Source organism: Tachyglossus aculeatus, chromosome 3, assembly GCF_015852505.1.
Source record: "Tachyglossus aculeatus isolate mTacAcu1 chromosome 3, mTacAcu1.pri, whole genome shotgun sequence".
NCBI classification, from domain to species: Eukaryota; Metazoa; Chordata; class Mammalia; order Monotremata; family Tachyglossidae; genus Tachyglossus; species Tachyglossus aculeatus.
In genome coordinates, this window is record NC_052068.1 from 87348555 (window position 1) to 87365737 (window position 17183).

At 45.8% G+C, this 17183-nt stretch overlaps 1 protein-coding gene and 1 long non-coding RNA gene across 3 annotated transcripts in view; one reads left to right on the forward strand and one right to left on the reverse strand.

Annotated features, from left to right (window-relative positions):
* Positions 1 to 2587, forward strand: part of SMAD7 (SMAD family member 7) — a 31480-nt gene extending 28893 nt beyond the window's left edge. For both annotated transcript variants that reach the window (XM_038744206.1, XM_038744207.1), the window contains exon 4: positions 1544 to 2587. In XM_038744206.1, coding sequence (XP_038600134.1) covers positions 1544 to 2082 — 539 coding nt within the window. In that variant the 3' untranslated portion in view covers positions 2083 to 2587. The remainder of the gene's footprint in view (positions 1 to 1543) is intronic.
* LOC119925776 lies at positions 671 to 14497 on the reverse strand. The gene is made up of 3 exons (XR_005449833.1): positions 14387 to 14497; positions 3659 to 3716; positions 671 to 1121 (listed from the first exon to the last, which is right to left on the reverse strand). It is a non-coding gene; the product is annotated as an uncharacterized LOC119925776 (long non-coding RNA).
* Between the last annotated feature and the right edge of the window lie 2686 nt (positions 14498 to 17183).

Consider the following 17183-nt stretch of genomic DNA (forward strand, 5'->3'; position numbering starts at 1 on the left):
TTGGGAATTTTTTTTAAATTTAAAATATCTAACTGAATTTCCTCCTCAGTTTTGAAATGCCCACATAAGGTGAATGAGCTTTATAAATAGTCAATGAAGACTGCAGAATCAAGTGATGCTTTGCGCACACACACGAGATGATGCATAGCCTAATCCATTCTCTCTTAAGGAGATGAGAGGTTATCACAATAGGTACCTTCCTGAGGCTCTCTGAGGAGGTAGCCTCAGAACACTCAATTGGTGTTTGTTTCACTAGACTTTGTACACATACAGACTAATTCAGAAAGGTATCAATCCAAGATTAAACACACACACACACACAACACTATTTAGAGCATTGAATAGGTCCCAGGTCTTGACATGTCTGTAAAAGTTGGAAAGAGTCAGTGAGCTCAACTGTACTCTGCTATCTACCCAGCACTAGAACTAACTACTCAGAGGGTGTGCCTTTTTTTTTTTTTGGTCTCCTCTCCCTACCCTTTTCTTCTTCTGTCCGAGCTGATGATCTGGGCTTATCTTCTAGCTCTGCTGCTAATAGAGAGAGAGAGAGAGAGCCCTAAAAAGTAGAGATTCTAGCCTGGCTTAAAGAAACCTTTCCCCCTCACCTCCCCTTTCCTTTCCCCATTTTTGTTAACATACGAGACTTCCGGTCTCCACCCAGCCACCACAAACCACAGTCCATACTGCAGTTCAGTCAGATTTATAGTTGTTCTGCTGCCCGAGTCTTACCCCCTATTACCCAGACTCCAGCTGGAGACATAAAGAGGTCAAACTACAGCTGAGGGGCTCATTCTACCTCTTTCCCACTTTAAGATGCTGAAACATCAATCCAAAGGAAACCCTGATTGAACCTCAAGCACCAGGAGGCCACAGAGTTGGGCTTTGAGGCCAGTCAGTTAAGGGAATGGGGGAAATCTATTGTTTTGGGTGAAATGGAAGTACTGACTTTGGGAGAGAGATGGGGCAGAGCAAAAGGTGGTACAAGGCAACTTGCGTGGGACACGGGATTCTTCTGGTTTCTCACTTGATGAAGTTCATCCAGCTTCTCCAGGTGTTCCTCAGAGGGAGCTTCATTTGTGGTTATTCCTGAGTCTGGTCCATTTGTTGACACTCAGGTTGCCCTAAAGGTAGATAAGAGTGGAGGGGTGAGATGGCAACTCAGTGTGGTCACTCATTTCCTCCCTAGGACCCAAGCTTCATGGAGACACTTTAAGGGGGAACACAACCAACTGCAATTTTGTGAGCCATCATTTTGTTTGAAAAACTACCAGAGGGTGGGGAGCAGTGGCAATTCCCTCTGTGACTGGTTTCATTCTTGCTCTTCGGGAGCTAAGACTGTGGTTGGTTACATTCCCCCAGTGTAAATGCTGAAAAGGTAGCTAAGGGAGGTAAGGGAGAGCCTGGGGAGGGGAGAGGGGTCACGCGTGACGGATGCTGGTTACGGAACTAAGGCATGAGCAAGTCCACCTCTGTTCTAACAGAACATCTAGTGAGTTCCTCGAGCCCACCCCCGACTGAAGAACTGTGTCTCTCCTCCCCACAGATTCCCAACTTCTTCAGGAGCCGGGCGATCAGTCACACTGGTGCGTGGTGGCCTACTGGGAGGAGAAAACAAGGGTGGGTCGGCTCTACTCTGTCCAAGAGCCCTCCCTGGATATCTTCTACGATCTACCTCAGGGGAATGGCTTCTGCCTCGGACAGCTCAACTCGGACAACAAGAGTCAGTTGGTGCAAAAGGTCCGCAGCAAGATCGGCTCGGGCATCCAGCTTACGCGGGAAGTGGATGGCGTATGGGTGTACAACCGCAGCAGTTACCCGATCTTCATCAAGTCGGCCACACTGGATAACCCCGACTCCAGGACTCTGTTGGTCCACAAGGTGTTTCCGGGTTTTTCCATCAAGGCTTTCGACTACGAGAAGGCATACAGCTTGCAGAGGCCCAACGACCACGAATTCATGCAGCAGCCATGGACCGGCTTTACCGTGCAGATCAGTTTTGTGAAAGGCTGGGGCCAGTGTTACACGAGGCAGTTCATCAGCAGCTGCCCGTGCTGGCTCGAGGTTATATTCAATAACCGATAGCCTCTTGCTCGTCAGGAGCGAGAGCGGACGGCGGGACGTTGATAACTACTTTGCTGCTAATATTTCCCTCCTGAGTGCTTGCTTTTCATGCAAATTTTTCATTGTTTTCTGTTTTGTTTTTTGAGAAATAGCTTATGGAAAGTCGTTTTTTGAGGGGGAAGGGGAACCCTTTTGTCCTAGCGATTTGGATCATTTAAGAGAAACCACCCCCTCCCCCCTCCACACACACTCGTCGGTGTGTCAATGACCAATTCCTAACTCAGAAGCGGTAGGGGTGGGAGGTAATTGACTGGCAGGTGTCATCGATTTGGGTCAGAACTGATCCCGTGAGTGTGGTGGGAAGGTGGAGAGAGTGGTGAAACCCGTGTCTAGTACAATGTAGTGTTCTGTGTGCCTGGTCTGTAGTGGATCCACAGTGTATATTTTTGGGAGAAGGGCAGAAGATTGCTCTCTTGAAGGATCTCTCCTTCAAGCTGCCCCTGCAGCTTTAGCTGGTGGGGGAGAAGGCTGGGGGCGCCGGGGGCGGGCAGGGAATTCCAGCTGCTTGCTGGCGGCCGGGCCCACCCCAGCCTTTCATTGCAGGGGCCTGTCGGGGAGGTTGGGGACCAAGGCTCACGGGCCCATGCCGGGGCTACTTGGAAGCAAATGCAGAAACGGTTTGCATCAGAACCATACTTACCTCCACCACCCGGCCACCCTCTTCTCTCTCTCCCAACTGCCATTTTTGAGGGGGGTGGGCGAGAAGGGGGGGCTTCTGCATTTTGGTTTCCGTGAGATCACGCCACTGGCGGTGGGAAGCAGCAGCCTCATTCCAGACCTGTAGGAGGCCCTGCCCCTCTGCACGTAGTAAGCGCTCAATAAATACGATTGAATAAATTGAGCCAGAGGTTGGGTGAGAAGGGGGGCACGATTGGAAACCAAGCCCCCAGATTCGATCCACCCTCCTACAAAGCTGGTTACCAAGGTACCGGTTGTATCCCAAAATGTAATTGTTCTTTCATTTCTTCTTGAATTCATACACTCGTATGATACTTTTACACTGTTCTTAGCTCAATGAGCATGTTTAGACCTTAACATAAGCTATTTTTCTAACTACAAAGGTTTAAATGAACAAGAGAAGCAGTCTCATTGGAACTCTAGCATTGTAGTGCTTTGAGAGAAAAAAGGACTCCTGAAAAAAAACTGAGATTTATTAAAGAAAAAATGTATTTTATGTTATATATAAATATATTATTACTTGTAAATATAAAGACGTTTTATAAGCATCATTATTTATGTATTGTGCAATGTGTATAAACAAGAAAATAAGAAAAGATGCACTTTGCTTTAATATAAATGCAAATAACAAATGCCAAATTAAAAAAAAAATAAACACAAGATTGGTGTTTTTTTCTATGGGTGTCATCACCTAGCTGAATGTTTTTCTAAAGGAGTTTATGTTCCATTAAATAATTTTTCAAATGTACACTTGATTCCATCTCGTGCCCAGCTCCTTCTTCGGGGTGGGGGATGGAGGGGGGAGGAGGAGGGGTTGGGGAGGGAGTTCAGTCGGGGTGAGAACTTTTCAGAAACAAACCTTTCTCATCCAGTTACTTCACAGAAATCCTGTTGGAAAAGTAGGCAGTTCCCCAAGCCTGTAAAATAGACACCAACTAATTGTGAATGCTGTCCTGAGAAGAAGGTTTCTATGCATGCTTTTTTCCTTCCTTTTTCTGTCTGGAATGGGACTGGGCCCGGAAATACCACTGGAGGTCAGACTCCATACCACTAGCCCCAATGAACAGGGAGTGATGGCCCCATTGGCAGAGTGGGAGCAACCACAGGCCTGAGACCCCTGTCAGAACTTGGGCCAGAGGAAGACTGTAAAGACTGAGTCTATTCCACTTTCTTTGGGGGTGGGAAATCCAGGTACCCATGTTGCCGGGATTTATTCCTCAATGCCATAAAGGAGTAGTGGGGTCTTCACACTCATCAAGCTCCTTTCACTCTCCTGTGAGCTAACTGTCCTTCAGCAGTGTTTTGGCTTCTTGGAGAGTTTCAGATATTGAAAAGTTGACCCAAATTGGATTAGAATTTCCACATTGTTTCTTGCCCAGCTGCAACTCTGGGTAAGATCGGGTCTGGTGGCCTGGGCCCAGGGGCTCATGGGAAAGAGCAGCTCCCAAGCACAATACAGAAAAGAGAGGAGTGGATCCCCTCCACCCCCTCATGAGTTGTGGCGAGTTCGCTCCAAGTCTGGCAATTTGGTAAGTCATTTTCTTGCACCCTGACCTCAGCTTGCCCTCAGCAGCAGTGGATGAATCTAGGTAATCTGTTCCTCTCCTTACTTGGGGTGAGGTCAGGAGGAGGGTCACTGCTGAGTTGGCATCAAGAATGGATGAGGGACCTGGGTGGAGGGATTGCCTACCTCTGGTTGCAACCTGGGTCTAAGTAGGTGAAACAGCAAGGAGGGTTTTTAGAGGAGCTTGTCAGGAAATGGTGATGGAGTAAAACATTCTCTTGCTGGGCTTCACCAGAGTGGTGAAATGAGCAGAAATGAGGAAGAAGACTTTCTTAAAAAATGAAAGTAAAGGAAGCTTATGGGACCCCAGCCCTTGGCTTGACCCACCCTCAAAATAGAAGACAGGCATACAGACAAGCGTGCCTTGTGTTAGGCTCCTATTTTCCCCATTGCACATGCCATATGTGGTGACTTTGTAATAATAATGATGGCATTTATTAAGTGCTAACTATATTCGAAGCACTGTTCTAAGCGCTGGGGAGGTTATGAGGTGATCAGGTTGTCCCACAGGGGGCTCACAGTCTTAATCCCCATTTTACAGATGAGGTAACTGAGGCACAGAGAAGTTAAGTGACTTTACCAAAATCGCAGAGCTGGGATTTGAACCTATGACCTCTGACTCCAAAGCCCGTGCTCCTTCCACTGAACCATGCTGTTTAGGTTTCTAAGCACTAGTGTGGGGCTCTCCAATTATAATAATGACAGTATTTGTTGAGTGCTTAGTATGTGTCAGGCACTGTATTAAGCGCTGGGGAGGATACAAGCAAATAGAGTTGGATACAGTCCCTGTCCTACATGGGGCTCACAGTCAATCTCGATTTTACAGATGAGGTAACTGAGGCACAGAGAAGTGAAGTGACTTGCCCAAGGTCACAGCAGACAAGTGGTGGAGCAGGGATTAGAACCCATGACTCCCAGGCCCATGCTCTATCCACCATGCCAAACTGCTTCTCCACCCATTTAAGTGTTCAAATTCCTCTGATGAATTGACACACTTCTAGTAGCTGTCCCTCCCAAAATCCAAGTGACTTTGAGAGGATAAATGGTGTACTGCCGGTGAAGTATTGGGAGGGTGGGGGGAATAGAGGGTCTGAGAGGTGAGGGCCACAAATATGGGGAGTGGAAGCAAAAGGAGATAGCCAAGGGCTGGGTGTCCAACATTTGATGCCAGTGTCTTTAATCCTTTCCAGTTCCCTGTATTGGGAATGTGAGCTATCAGGTGACAGAGAATCTTCCCAGAAGTTCTTGCACTTCAAGGACAGGTCAATGGCGAATAAAGCCACCATCAATCATGATTTTCTGATTGCCAAAGCTCCCAATTCTGCTTCCTCTTGGAGCAATGGTTAGGTGTTGGAATCAAACCCTATTTCCTCCAGCCAAGAGCTCAGCAATGTGCCACTGGTTTGGGAGGGAGAGGGAAGGAGTGAGGCTGTGTTTGCCCTAGCTCATTTGAATAGTAGAAAGGATTCTGCATCTTGGACCCTGCTCCTCTGCTTGGCTCATTCACTCTTCCACCCATTCATTCATATATTCATTCATTAGCATTAGTTCGGTGCCAAAGCCCACAGTCTTGGCATTATCCTTGACTCCTTGTGTGCTTTCAACTCTCAAAGTCAGTCTACTGGGTTTTCCTCCACAATAGTTACCAGATCTGTCCCTTCCTCCCTACCCCAAGGCTACGATTCTGGCCCAAGTGCTCCTCATATCCTAGCTTGACTACTACATTAGCTTTCTCACTGGTCTTCCCGCCATCAACCTCTCCCTTCTGTAGTCCAGACCACTCAGCTGCTTGGATCATCTTTTTCAAGTGTCTTTCTGCACCTATCTCTACAATTCTCTAGAGATTTAGTTTCAATTGTTGCCCCACTCCTTTTCAACATCAATCAATGGTGTTTATTGAGTGCTTACTGTGTGCAAACCACTGTACTAAGCACTTTTTTTTTCCTCCAATGGCATTTGCTAAGCACTTAGTATGGGTCGGGCATTGTACTAAGCTCTGGGGTAGATATAAGATAATCAGGTTGGACACAGCCCAAGTACCACCGGGAAAGTACAATATAATAAGAGTTGATAGAATCCCTGCCCACAAGGAATTTATAGTCTACAGTATCAAGACAGAAACTCCTGGCTTTAGGGCACTCCATCATTCCCTCCCTCTCACTTATCCACTCTATTCCGCAACACTTGACCTTGGCAGTCATCAGTCCTACTTAACTTATTTTAACATTTTTAATGGTACTTGTTAAGCACTTACTATGGGCTAGCCACTGTACAAAGCGCTAGGATAGATACAAGTTAATCAGAACGGACACAGTCCGTGTCCCACCGTATCTCATTCCCCAATCCTCCCCCCCCCCACTGCCGACCCTTTGGTTATGCCCTTCCTCCTTCTTGCCGCTTCCTCTCTCTTCAAATCTGCCAGAATTCAGTTCTCCTCTGCTTCAAAGCTCTTCTGAAATCCCACTTCCTCTAGGGAGTTTTCCCTGATTAATTTTCCTTCTCTCCAAGTTAGTCTCCCAATTACCCACTGCAACCATTTTGCACTCACAACCTCCTGTTATGCTTTTGTACGACTTGATGTACATACTCTACGATTTAAGTACTTCCTCCTAGCTTAACATTATTATGTGTTTGTGTTTCCTTCTAGATTATAAATTCCTTGAGGGGGGCTTAAATTGTGTCTCCATCTATTGTACTCTTCCAAACAGTACAATGCTATGGATACACCTGGTGCTTGATGAATATTACTGACTTTATTAAGCATCAACCTGCAGCATTCTGGCTTCTGTCCATTCCACTCTGCAGAAACTGCCCTTTTTAAGGTCACCAATGACCTCTTTCTGGCCAAATCCAATGACCTCTACTCCATCCTAATCCTCCTTGGCCTCTCAGCTTCCTTTAATACTGCGGATACTCTCTCTCCCAGGCTTCCCTTGAAAACACTATCTTTGGCTTCACAGACACTTACCTCTCCTGGTTCTCCTATCTCTCTCAGGATTCAATCTTACAGTCTATTGTCTTTAGCTGATTCCTTCTCTGCCTTCCATCCCCTAACTGTGGGAGTCCCCTAAGGCTCAGTTCTGGGTCCCTTTCTATTCTCCATCTACATCCACTCCCTTGGAGAACTGATTGGCTCTTATGGCTTCAACTACCAGCTCTATACTGATGATTCCCAAATTCCTCTCTCCAGAACCAACCTCTCTCATTCCCTCATTCCCTTATTTTCCCACCTAAACCCCATCCGTTATGGATTGTCTCATCACTGTAGACAACACCAATATGCTCCCTGACTCACAAGCCCGTAACCCTGGCATTATCCTCAACCCACCTCTGTCATTCAACCTGCGTATTCAGTCTGTCACTAAATCCTTTCGGTTCTACCTCCTCAACATCTCTAGAATCTACCCCTTCCTCTCCATCCAAACTGCTTATCCAAACACTGATATCTTCATTGACTACTGCATCAGCCTTCTTGCTGATCTTCCTGCCTCTTCTCTCTCCCTGCTCCATTCCGTACTTCACTCTGCTGCCTGGATCATTTTTCTAAATGATCTCCCCACACTTCAGAAACCTCCAGTGGTTGCTCATCAATCTCTGCCACTAACTGAAATTCCTTACTATCGGCTTTAAAGCAATCAACTCACCCCATCCTTTCTTACCTCACTGATCTCCTACTATAACCCAACCTGTGCACTTTGATCCTCCAACGCCAACCTACTCAATGCACCTCAGTCTCATCTTTCTTGCCACTGACACCACGCCCACATCCTCCCTCTGGCCTGCAACTTCCTCCCCCTTAATATAAAAGAGACCACCAATCTCCCCCCATTTCAAAGTAAAATCATATCTCCAAGAGGCCTTTCCCAACCAAGCCCTGGCTTCTCTAAGCCCTCCCTTCTGTGTTGTCGATACATTTGGGTCTGCATCCCTCAAACACTTTGATATTCACCCCTCCCTCAATCCCAGGGTATTTATGCACTTACCCATTTTAATTTCTGTCTCTGCCTCTAGTCTGTAAGCATCTTGTGGCCTGGGATCATGTCTACCATATCTACTGTATTGTACTCTTCCAAGTGCTTAGTACAGTGCTCTGCACCCAGTAAGTGCTCAATAAATATCTTTGATTGATAAATGCTAGAGTAGATGCAAGATTATCCAATCAGACACAGTTTCTGCCCCACAGTCTGTTTTACCCCAGTTTACAGTTGAGACACAGAGAAGTTGAGTGATTTGCCCAAGGTCACCCAGCAGGCAGGTGGCAGAGGTGAGATTAGAAACCAGTTCTCCAGACTTCTGGTCCCACGCTCTTTCCACTAGGCCCCTCTAAACTGTAAATTCCTTGTTGTGTTGTTGTTGTTTTTGTGTGATATTTGTTAAGTGCTATGTGTCGAGCACTGTACTGTAGTGCTGGAGTAGATACAAAGATAATCTGGTCCCACATGCGGCTCATAGGAAGAAAAGGTATTGAGTCTCTGTTTTGCAGATGAGGGAATTTAGGCACAAAAATTAAATGATTTGTCCAAGGCCACACAGTAGGTATATGGCAGAGCTGGGATTAGAACCCAGGTCCTCTGACTCCCAAGTCTGTGCTCTTTCCACTAGGCCATGCTGCTCAATTAATCAGTCAATTAATGCTATTTAATTAAGTACCTGCGAGCAGGGAACCTCTCCACCAACTTCTTTGTACTGTACTATCCCAAGAAGTTAATACAATGCTCAGCACGCAATAAGTGCTCCATAAATACTATTGATTGATTGCTAGGCCACACTGCTTGATTGATTGAACACAGAGCACTGTTCTAAATGTTTGAGAGGATACTGGGCAGACAGACAAATTATTCATGCAGTTGAAGCAGGAGGAAAAATACAGAACTATTAACGGCAAGAGTAGGGAAAAATGAATACATGACTATATCGGTCTACATATGTCATTTATCTTATGCAAAGGAGCATCCAAACAACTACCCTTAGAGTATATATAGAAGCTGTTCGGAAGGTGCATTTTGCATGTGGCCACTGGGGAAGCGAGTCAGCAGACAAATCTGAACGGGGAGTCGCATTGTGGCCAAGCGACTTAACGGACTCTCTGACCACATCCCCACTACTGAAGTCTTCCAGACAGAAAGGGTAGGTGGAGGGTTTCCTCAGCTTTGAGCATTCCGATTTTCATAAGTTCAGTAGTAGTCACTGACTCAGCCGGGCACTCAGAGCTGTTGTGAAAGTCACACCCTTTCCTAACTGGTTTCTGGTTCCTTTCACAGCAGAAGCACACTTGCCTGTTGTGTGACCCTGGTGGAGTCACTTCACTTCTATGTGCCTCAGGTTCCTCAACTGTAAAATGGGGATTCGATACATGATTCTCCCTCTACTTGAACTGTGAGCCCCATGTGGGATAGGGAATGTGCTCCGATTTGCTTATCTTGAACCTGTCCCAGGGCTTAGAGCAGTGCTTGACATCCAGTGTGGGCTTAACATATACAATAAAAAATGTGCTTGAAAGTTTGTCCCCTCCCCATTAACACTACCCCCAGAGCCCCCAAACACACCCACCCATCCATACACACACAAATCCTCTTCTTCCCTTGACCCTTCCTCAGCTCCCCAGACAACAATCACTTTAAGCTTGTATAAAGATTGTGTAGGTCTCCATGGCCTGACATATCAAAGCCTCCATCCCTTGGTTTAACGGACGAGAGTGTCGCCACACTCCACGTTGGCTCATGAAACAGGGGAGGGGGCACATCCTGACCTGCTCCCCAGGAAGTTCCCCAGAGATTTCTATTGGGCAACCATAGACTTCCTGGACCAACCCCAGGGATTATGTTGCATCATGTGTTGTCAGCCACATGGGAATCAGGCAAGAGGGTGTTTGGCTCACCATCCCTGAGCGAACAAATCTAGTCCATGTCCTATTTATGGCAGAAAACCCTGGGGTGGGATTCCCCAGTAGGCTCTCTAGGCCCTGGCTCTTCCACCCTCTCCACACCACTCTACCACCTGCTCCTCCTCTCTAGCACTCTTTCCAGAAAATTCCCGACCACTCTGAAGATTGCCCTCCTACCCCTGCATCTGATAATGGGGTTAACCCACGATGAGAGCCAGCAAGGCCACCCCAGCTTTATCGCAGCCTTACCACACTCCACAGACTCAGGAGGGCAACGCAAAGGCCAGGTGTTGGGTGGTGGTTGTGGCTCTAAGCTCCCTCTACTCCCACCGCTGGTGGCAGCAGATGATGGGCAGCACAGGAGGAAGCCGTCAGTGCCCATGCCACCTTCAACTCTTTTGCCCAGACCAAAGGCGCAGCCAGGAGGTGGCAGTGGATGGGGTACCCGGGGGTTTGGCGGTGCCAAGCCGTCAATTCCAGGCCCCTCCCCAGTCAAGCCCACTGCATGCATTCTCTGAGGGGAGTCCAGTCCTCTGAAGAGTCTCAAAAGGAGTGATCCTGGCTGAGGGAAGGGCTGATGGTTGGCAGTGTTGGCAGGGGCGGGCTGTGGACAGCCTCTCTGGCAAAGTTTCATTCATTCATTCAATCGTATTTCTTGATCACTTACTGTGTGCAAAGCACTGTACTAAGCACTTGGCGGAGTACAATACAACAATAAACAGACACATTCCCTGCTCACAAGGAGCTTGCTCAGCCTGGCCCCTCAGCCACCTGCCGCTTCCTCCCTGTCCCCATTAGGGGAACCACTGCCTCTCCCTGCCTCCTGTCTGGGGTGAAGCAGGCCACAGCGGACCCCCACATCACTTCCTCTCTCCCACCTGCCCTCCCACCGCCTCTGCCACTGTGGTACTTGAGGTGGAAGCAGGGGGAGTTCTGGGGAAGGAACTTCCCTGGAGTTCCTTCCCCTCTGCCTTTAAACACAATCAAGTTACTCCTTTCCAAAAAAGAAACAAATCTTCCCGCTCCCACCACCTCCTCCAGCTATCAATCCATCTCCCTGCTCCAGTCATCATCACACTAATAATCACAGTAATAAAAGCATTATGCCAGCAAAACTAAGTTCTGATTGTGTTACAAGGAGGAAAGCACGGTCCACAGTATTGAAGGTAGCCAGAGTAGAGCCCACAGGTGACTTTGGAGAATGCAGTCCCAGTGCAGTGAAGCGGACAAAAACCTCAGTGAAGTGGGTCAAGTAAACAGTTAATAGAGAGGATGTGAAAGTGATGGAATGGATGAATACAACCTGTTCAAGGTAGTCTAATGGAAAGACTACAAGCCCTGGAGTCAGAGGGCCTGAGGTCTAATCCTAGCTCCTCCTCTAGCCTTAAGTATGACCTTGGGGAAGTCATTTAACTTCTTTGTGCCTCGGTTTCTGCATCTGTAAAATTGGGATTCAATCCCCATTCTCCTTCCTACTTGGACTGTGAGCCCCATATAGGACAGGGACTGTGTTTGTCATCTCTGTCGTACTGTACAGTGCTTTGCCCAGAGTTAGTACTCAAATGCTTGATTTATTTATTGATTGGTTGACTGATTGTTCTTTTATTCTCTAATTCTGAGTGGCTCTGTTCTGGGTCCCCTACCATTTCCACTCTACACTCACTCTCCCAGGGAGCTCCCCTGCTCACATGACTTCAGCTACTACCTCTCTGCTTACGAACCCGAAATTTAGGTTTCCATCCTCAACCTTCCTCCAGGCATTTCACCTTGCTTCCAGGGCAGATTTACTTTGATGTTCCCCTGGCACCTTAATTTCAATATTTCTAAACCTGAGCTTGTAATCTTAACTCTTCAACCCTCTTCTCCTCCAACTTTCCTATCTCTGTCATTCCTGTCTCACAAGCCCATCACCTTGACATTATTCTCAACATCGCTGTCATTCAATCCACATATTCAATCTGTCAGTATAGCCTTCACAGCATAGCTAAAATCTGCCCTTCCTTCTCCATCCAAACTGCTACCATGTTAATCAAAGCAGCTTTCCTCTCCTGCCTTGACGACTGCATTAGCCTTCTTGCTGACTTCCCTGCCTCCTATCTCTCACCACTCCAGTCCACACTTCACTCTGCTGTCTGGACAATTTTTTTTTTTTTTTACAAAACTGTGCAGTACATGTTTCCCCTCTCAAGGACCTCAAGTGGTTGCCCATCTCCTCCATTTGCCTCCCATCAGAAGGAAACTCCTTACCATAGGCTTTAAAGCACTCCATTACCTTGTCTCCCCCGCACCTTACCTACTTGATTTTCTACTACAATCAAGCCTACGCACTTCACTCCTTTCTTTAATGCCAACCTACTCACTGTACCTCGATCTCACCTATCTCACCCACCAACCCCTTGCCTACATTCTGCCTCTGGCCAGCAATGTCCTCCCACTTCATATTTGACAGATGATCACTCTCCCAAACTTTAAATTCTGATTCAAAGTACATCTCCTCCAAAAGCCTTTCCCAGACTGTCCTCATTTCCTTTCTTCCCACTCCCTTCTACATTGTCTTTGCACTTGGATTTGTATTCCTTATTCATCCTTCCCTCATATCCATACCCAAAATTTATTTATATTAATGTCTGTCTCCCTTCTAGACTGTAAACTCACTGTGGGCAGAGAATGTGTTTACCAACTCTGTTATATTGTACTCCCATAAGCATGCAGTACAGTGCTCTGCACCCAGTAAGTTCCCAATAAATATGATTGATTGGCTGATAGATCAATCTTTGAAAAAACACTACCATTCTCCCTATTTCTAGACTGTGAGCCCATTGTGTGCAGGGATTGTCTCTATTTGTTGCTAAATTGTACTTCCCAAGTGCTTACTACAGTGCTGTGCCCACAGTAAGTGCTTAATAAATACGACAGAAGTCCACAACGTTGGTGTCATCTTCAACTCCTCACTGCCTTTCATGTCTCATATTCAAATACCATATCCTGCTGATTTTTTCTCCTTATTCCCAGTCCATCCATTCCTCTCCATTAATGTAATCATCACCCTGGTTCAACCTCTTGTCATGGCATGACTGTACTAGTGTATATCTTCCTCCTCCTCCCTCCTCTTTGGTTTATACTAAACGCTGCTGTCAAAGCACGGCCATCTGGATGGAGCACAGGCTTGAGTATCAGAAGGATCTGGATTCTAATCCCAGCTCTACTACTTGTCTGCTGTGTGACCTTGACCAAATCACTTCACTTTTCTGTGCTTCAGTTCCCTCATCTGTAAAACGGGGATTAAGACTGTGAGCCCTATGTGAGGCAGAGACTATGTCCAGCCGATTATATTGTATCTACCTCAGTCCTTAGAACAGTGCTTGGCACACAGTAAGTGCCCAACAAATACCACAATTATTATTATTCACTTACTCTATGCAGAGCACTGTACTAGGCACATGCTCTTCTAGATTATCACAAAACGTTGCTCAACACACATCTTTCCACTCCTCAAAAGCTTCCACTGGCTCTAATTCCCTCTCCATATCAAGAAGAAACTTCTTATCATTGTCTTCAAACTTTCATCACCTTAATTATCAGCTCTTTACATCCATTGCTCCCCAACCTGCACTCTTGGCTCCTCGCAAGCTCACCTCCTAAATGTATATCCCTTCTGATTCTTCCACCTTCAGTTAATCAATCAATTAATCATATTTATTGAGCACTTGGAAGAATACAATATAACAGAGTTGGTAGGTGCTTGCCCTGCCCACAACGAGCTTACAGTCTAGAGGAGGAAACAAATATTAATAGAAATAAATATATATATATATATATATATATAGGGTGAATAAAGGATGCAAATCTAAGTGCAGCTAATCGGTCATAACTTTTCCCCACCTCCAAACTCCTTACACCTTCAATGCACCACCTATTCCCTTCATCTTCAAAGCCCTCTTAAAATACTATCTCCTCCTAAAAGCCTACCCTGATTAATTCTCCGGACCCTAAGGCACATCAATCCAACAGCTATCTTTGGCACTTTTGGATTATTCCCTTGATCAGCACTTAAATGCATAGCTTGTAATTCATTCAAGAATTCCTTTATTCATTCAGTCAGTCATATTTATTGAGCACTTACTGTGTGCAGAGCATACCTTTATGAAGATGATTGTGCCTTAGGAGGTCCACACCCAAGAAGACATGCAAATGACTGTAAACCGCTTGATTGAATCAGGCATTACAGGCTGATGATAATTCTAAGGAAAACTTAGGTATTATATCAGTCTGCATTAGGGAGGCTAAACCCTAGCACAGTCTCAGAATTCTGTTACCTAGGCAACACGCTGACTAACAATGCAATGACAGAGTCAAGAAGTACAGCTCATCCTTGGAAGAAGGTCATATGAAGTGGCATCAGGCTCCAGACCAAACTCCAGAGGAGCAGTGAGGCCTAGTGGAAAGCCCACAGGCCTGGAAGTCAGAGGACCTGTGTTCTAGTGCTGGCTCCGCCACTTGTCTGCTGTGTGACCTTGGACAAATCACTTCACTTCTCTGGGCCCCTGTTTCTTCAATTGTAAAATGGGTACTCAGTATCTCAGTATCTGTTCTCCTTCCTACTTGTAATGGGAGCCCCATGTGGGGCAAGGACTTGTCTGATATGGCTACCTTGTATTTACCCTAGTGATTAGAGCTGTTGTTTGACACTTAGTAAGTGCTTAATCAATCAATGATATTTATTAAGCACTTACTATGTGCAAAGCACCGTACTAAGCTTTTGAGAGAGTACAGTACAACAGAATTAGCAGACACAGTCCCTGCCCATATTGAGCTTTCAGTCTAGACCCTGTAAGTCTTAACAAATGTCATTAAGAAAACCAAAAGGTCTATAGAGCTGAAGTGTTCAACCCTCTCTCCATGTGTGAGACTTGGATCCCGTCAGGTTCCACATCTGGTTTCTCAAGCAGTTCCATCAGCACCATTTACGGCCCATACACAATATCAAATGGCAAGACAAGATCTCTCCTAGTACAGAAGCTTGGCTAACCTTAACGCAGCTACCGGGTTGGAACATGTGACGATATTGAGTGATAGGAGGCCTCAAACACGGCTGTACAGAGAGCTGAAATTGGAAAACTGAAAGCAAGGAGGACAGAGGAAATATTTTAAGGACACGGTATAACAAAGCCGTGTCCCAGCTGAAAACTGGGGGTCATTTGCTGATAGATCAGCATGGAGTACTGCCATCAAGAAAGGAATGGGTTTTTTTTTTCTGACTGCCTAGACTGTAAGCTTCTTCTGAGCAGGAAACACATCTACCAACTCTGATATATTGTACTCTCCCAAGCACTTAGTACAGTCCTTTGCCAACAATACCACTATCCTCCTTATCTCACAAGCTCATAACGTTGAAGCTGCCCTCCTCTAAACTGTAAGATCATTGTAGGCAGGGAATGTGTCCGTTTATTGTTATATTGTACTCTCCCAAGCATTTAATACCGTGCTCTCTCTGCAAACAATAAGAGCTCAATAAATACGATAGAATGAATGAATTCATCTCTCTCTCATTCAATCCACATACACAATCTGTCAGCAAACCCCATCCATTTTACCTTTACAACATTATTAAAATCTGACCTTTCCTCTCCATCCAAACCGCTACCATGCTGATTCAAACACTTATCCTATCCTGTTGTGACTACTGTATCTGCATCCTCACTGATTTTCCTGCCTCCTGTCTCTCCCCACTCCAGTTCATATTTCATTATGCTGCGTGGATCATTTTTCTAAGAAAGTTCCATCCACATCTCTCCACACTTCAAGAGCTTCCAATGGTTGCCAACCCACCTCTGCATCAAACAGAAACTCCAATGGCTTTAAATCATTCATTCAACCATTCAATCATATTTATTGAGCACTTACTTTGTGCAGAGCACTGTACTAAGTGCTTGGAAAGTATAATTCAGCAACATATAGAGACAGTCCCTACTCAATCAGGCCACCCCCTCCTACCTTACCTCACAGTACTACATCCCAGCCGACACACTTTACTCCTCTAGTGCCATCTTGCTCACCATGTCCAGATCTCCTCTGTCTTGTCGTCACTCTCCCTATCTTCAAAGCCATATTAAGGTCACATCTCCTTCAAGAGGTCTTCCCCAACTGAACTGTCTTTTCCCTGGCTCTCTCTCCCTTCCATGTCATCAATGCACTTGGATCTGTGACCTCTGAGCATTTGATGTTTGCCCCATCCACAACCCCTCAGCACTTATGTACATACCTATAAATTGTATATTATAAATTATTCATTTCAATTAATGTCTGCCTCCCCCTCTAGAAAGAATGCTTATTGTGAGCAGGGAACATGTCTGCCTACTCTGTTGTACTACTCTCCCAAGCACTTAATGTATTGCCCTGCAGATAGTAAGCACTCAATGAATACCATTTATCGATTTCGATCAAAGTCTTTGTAATAATAATAATTATGGTATTTATTAAGTGCTTACTATGTGCCAGGCAGGGTACTAAGCACTGGGGTGAATACACAGCCCCTGTCCCACATAAGGCTCACAGTTTCAATCCCCATTTTACAGATGAGGTAACTGAGGCACAGAGAAGTGAAGTGACTGGCCCAAGGTCACACAGCAGACAAGTGGTCGTTTGGGATTAAGGAATAAGAGACCCGAGGAGGCAACAGAGAAAACAGCACCAGGCTCTACAAACATTAAACATAGCAACACAGAAAAGGACAGTCCTCTTTTGAGCCCGATGAGACTAGAACTGTGTATTTGGCATTGGCCTGTAAAGTCACACATGCACCCACAGGTGAACTTCACCATCAGTGATGTCTTCAAATACAAAGATTAATCAATCAGTGGTATTTATTAAACACTTACTGTTTGCAGAGGTATCTAAGACATATGTTTAGCTGTATATTCAGTTAGATTAGACTGC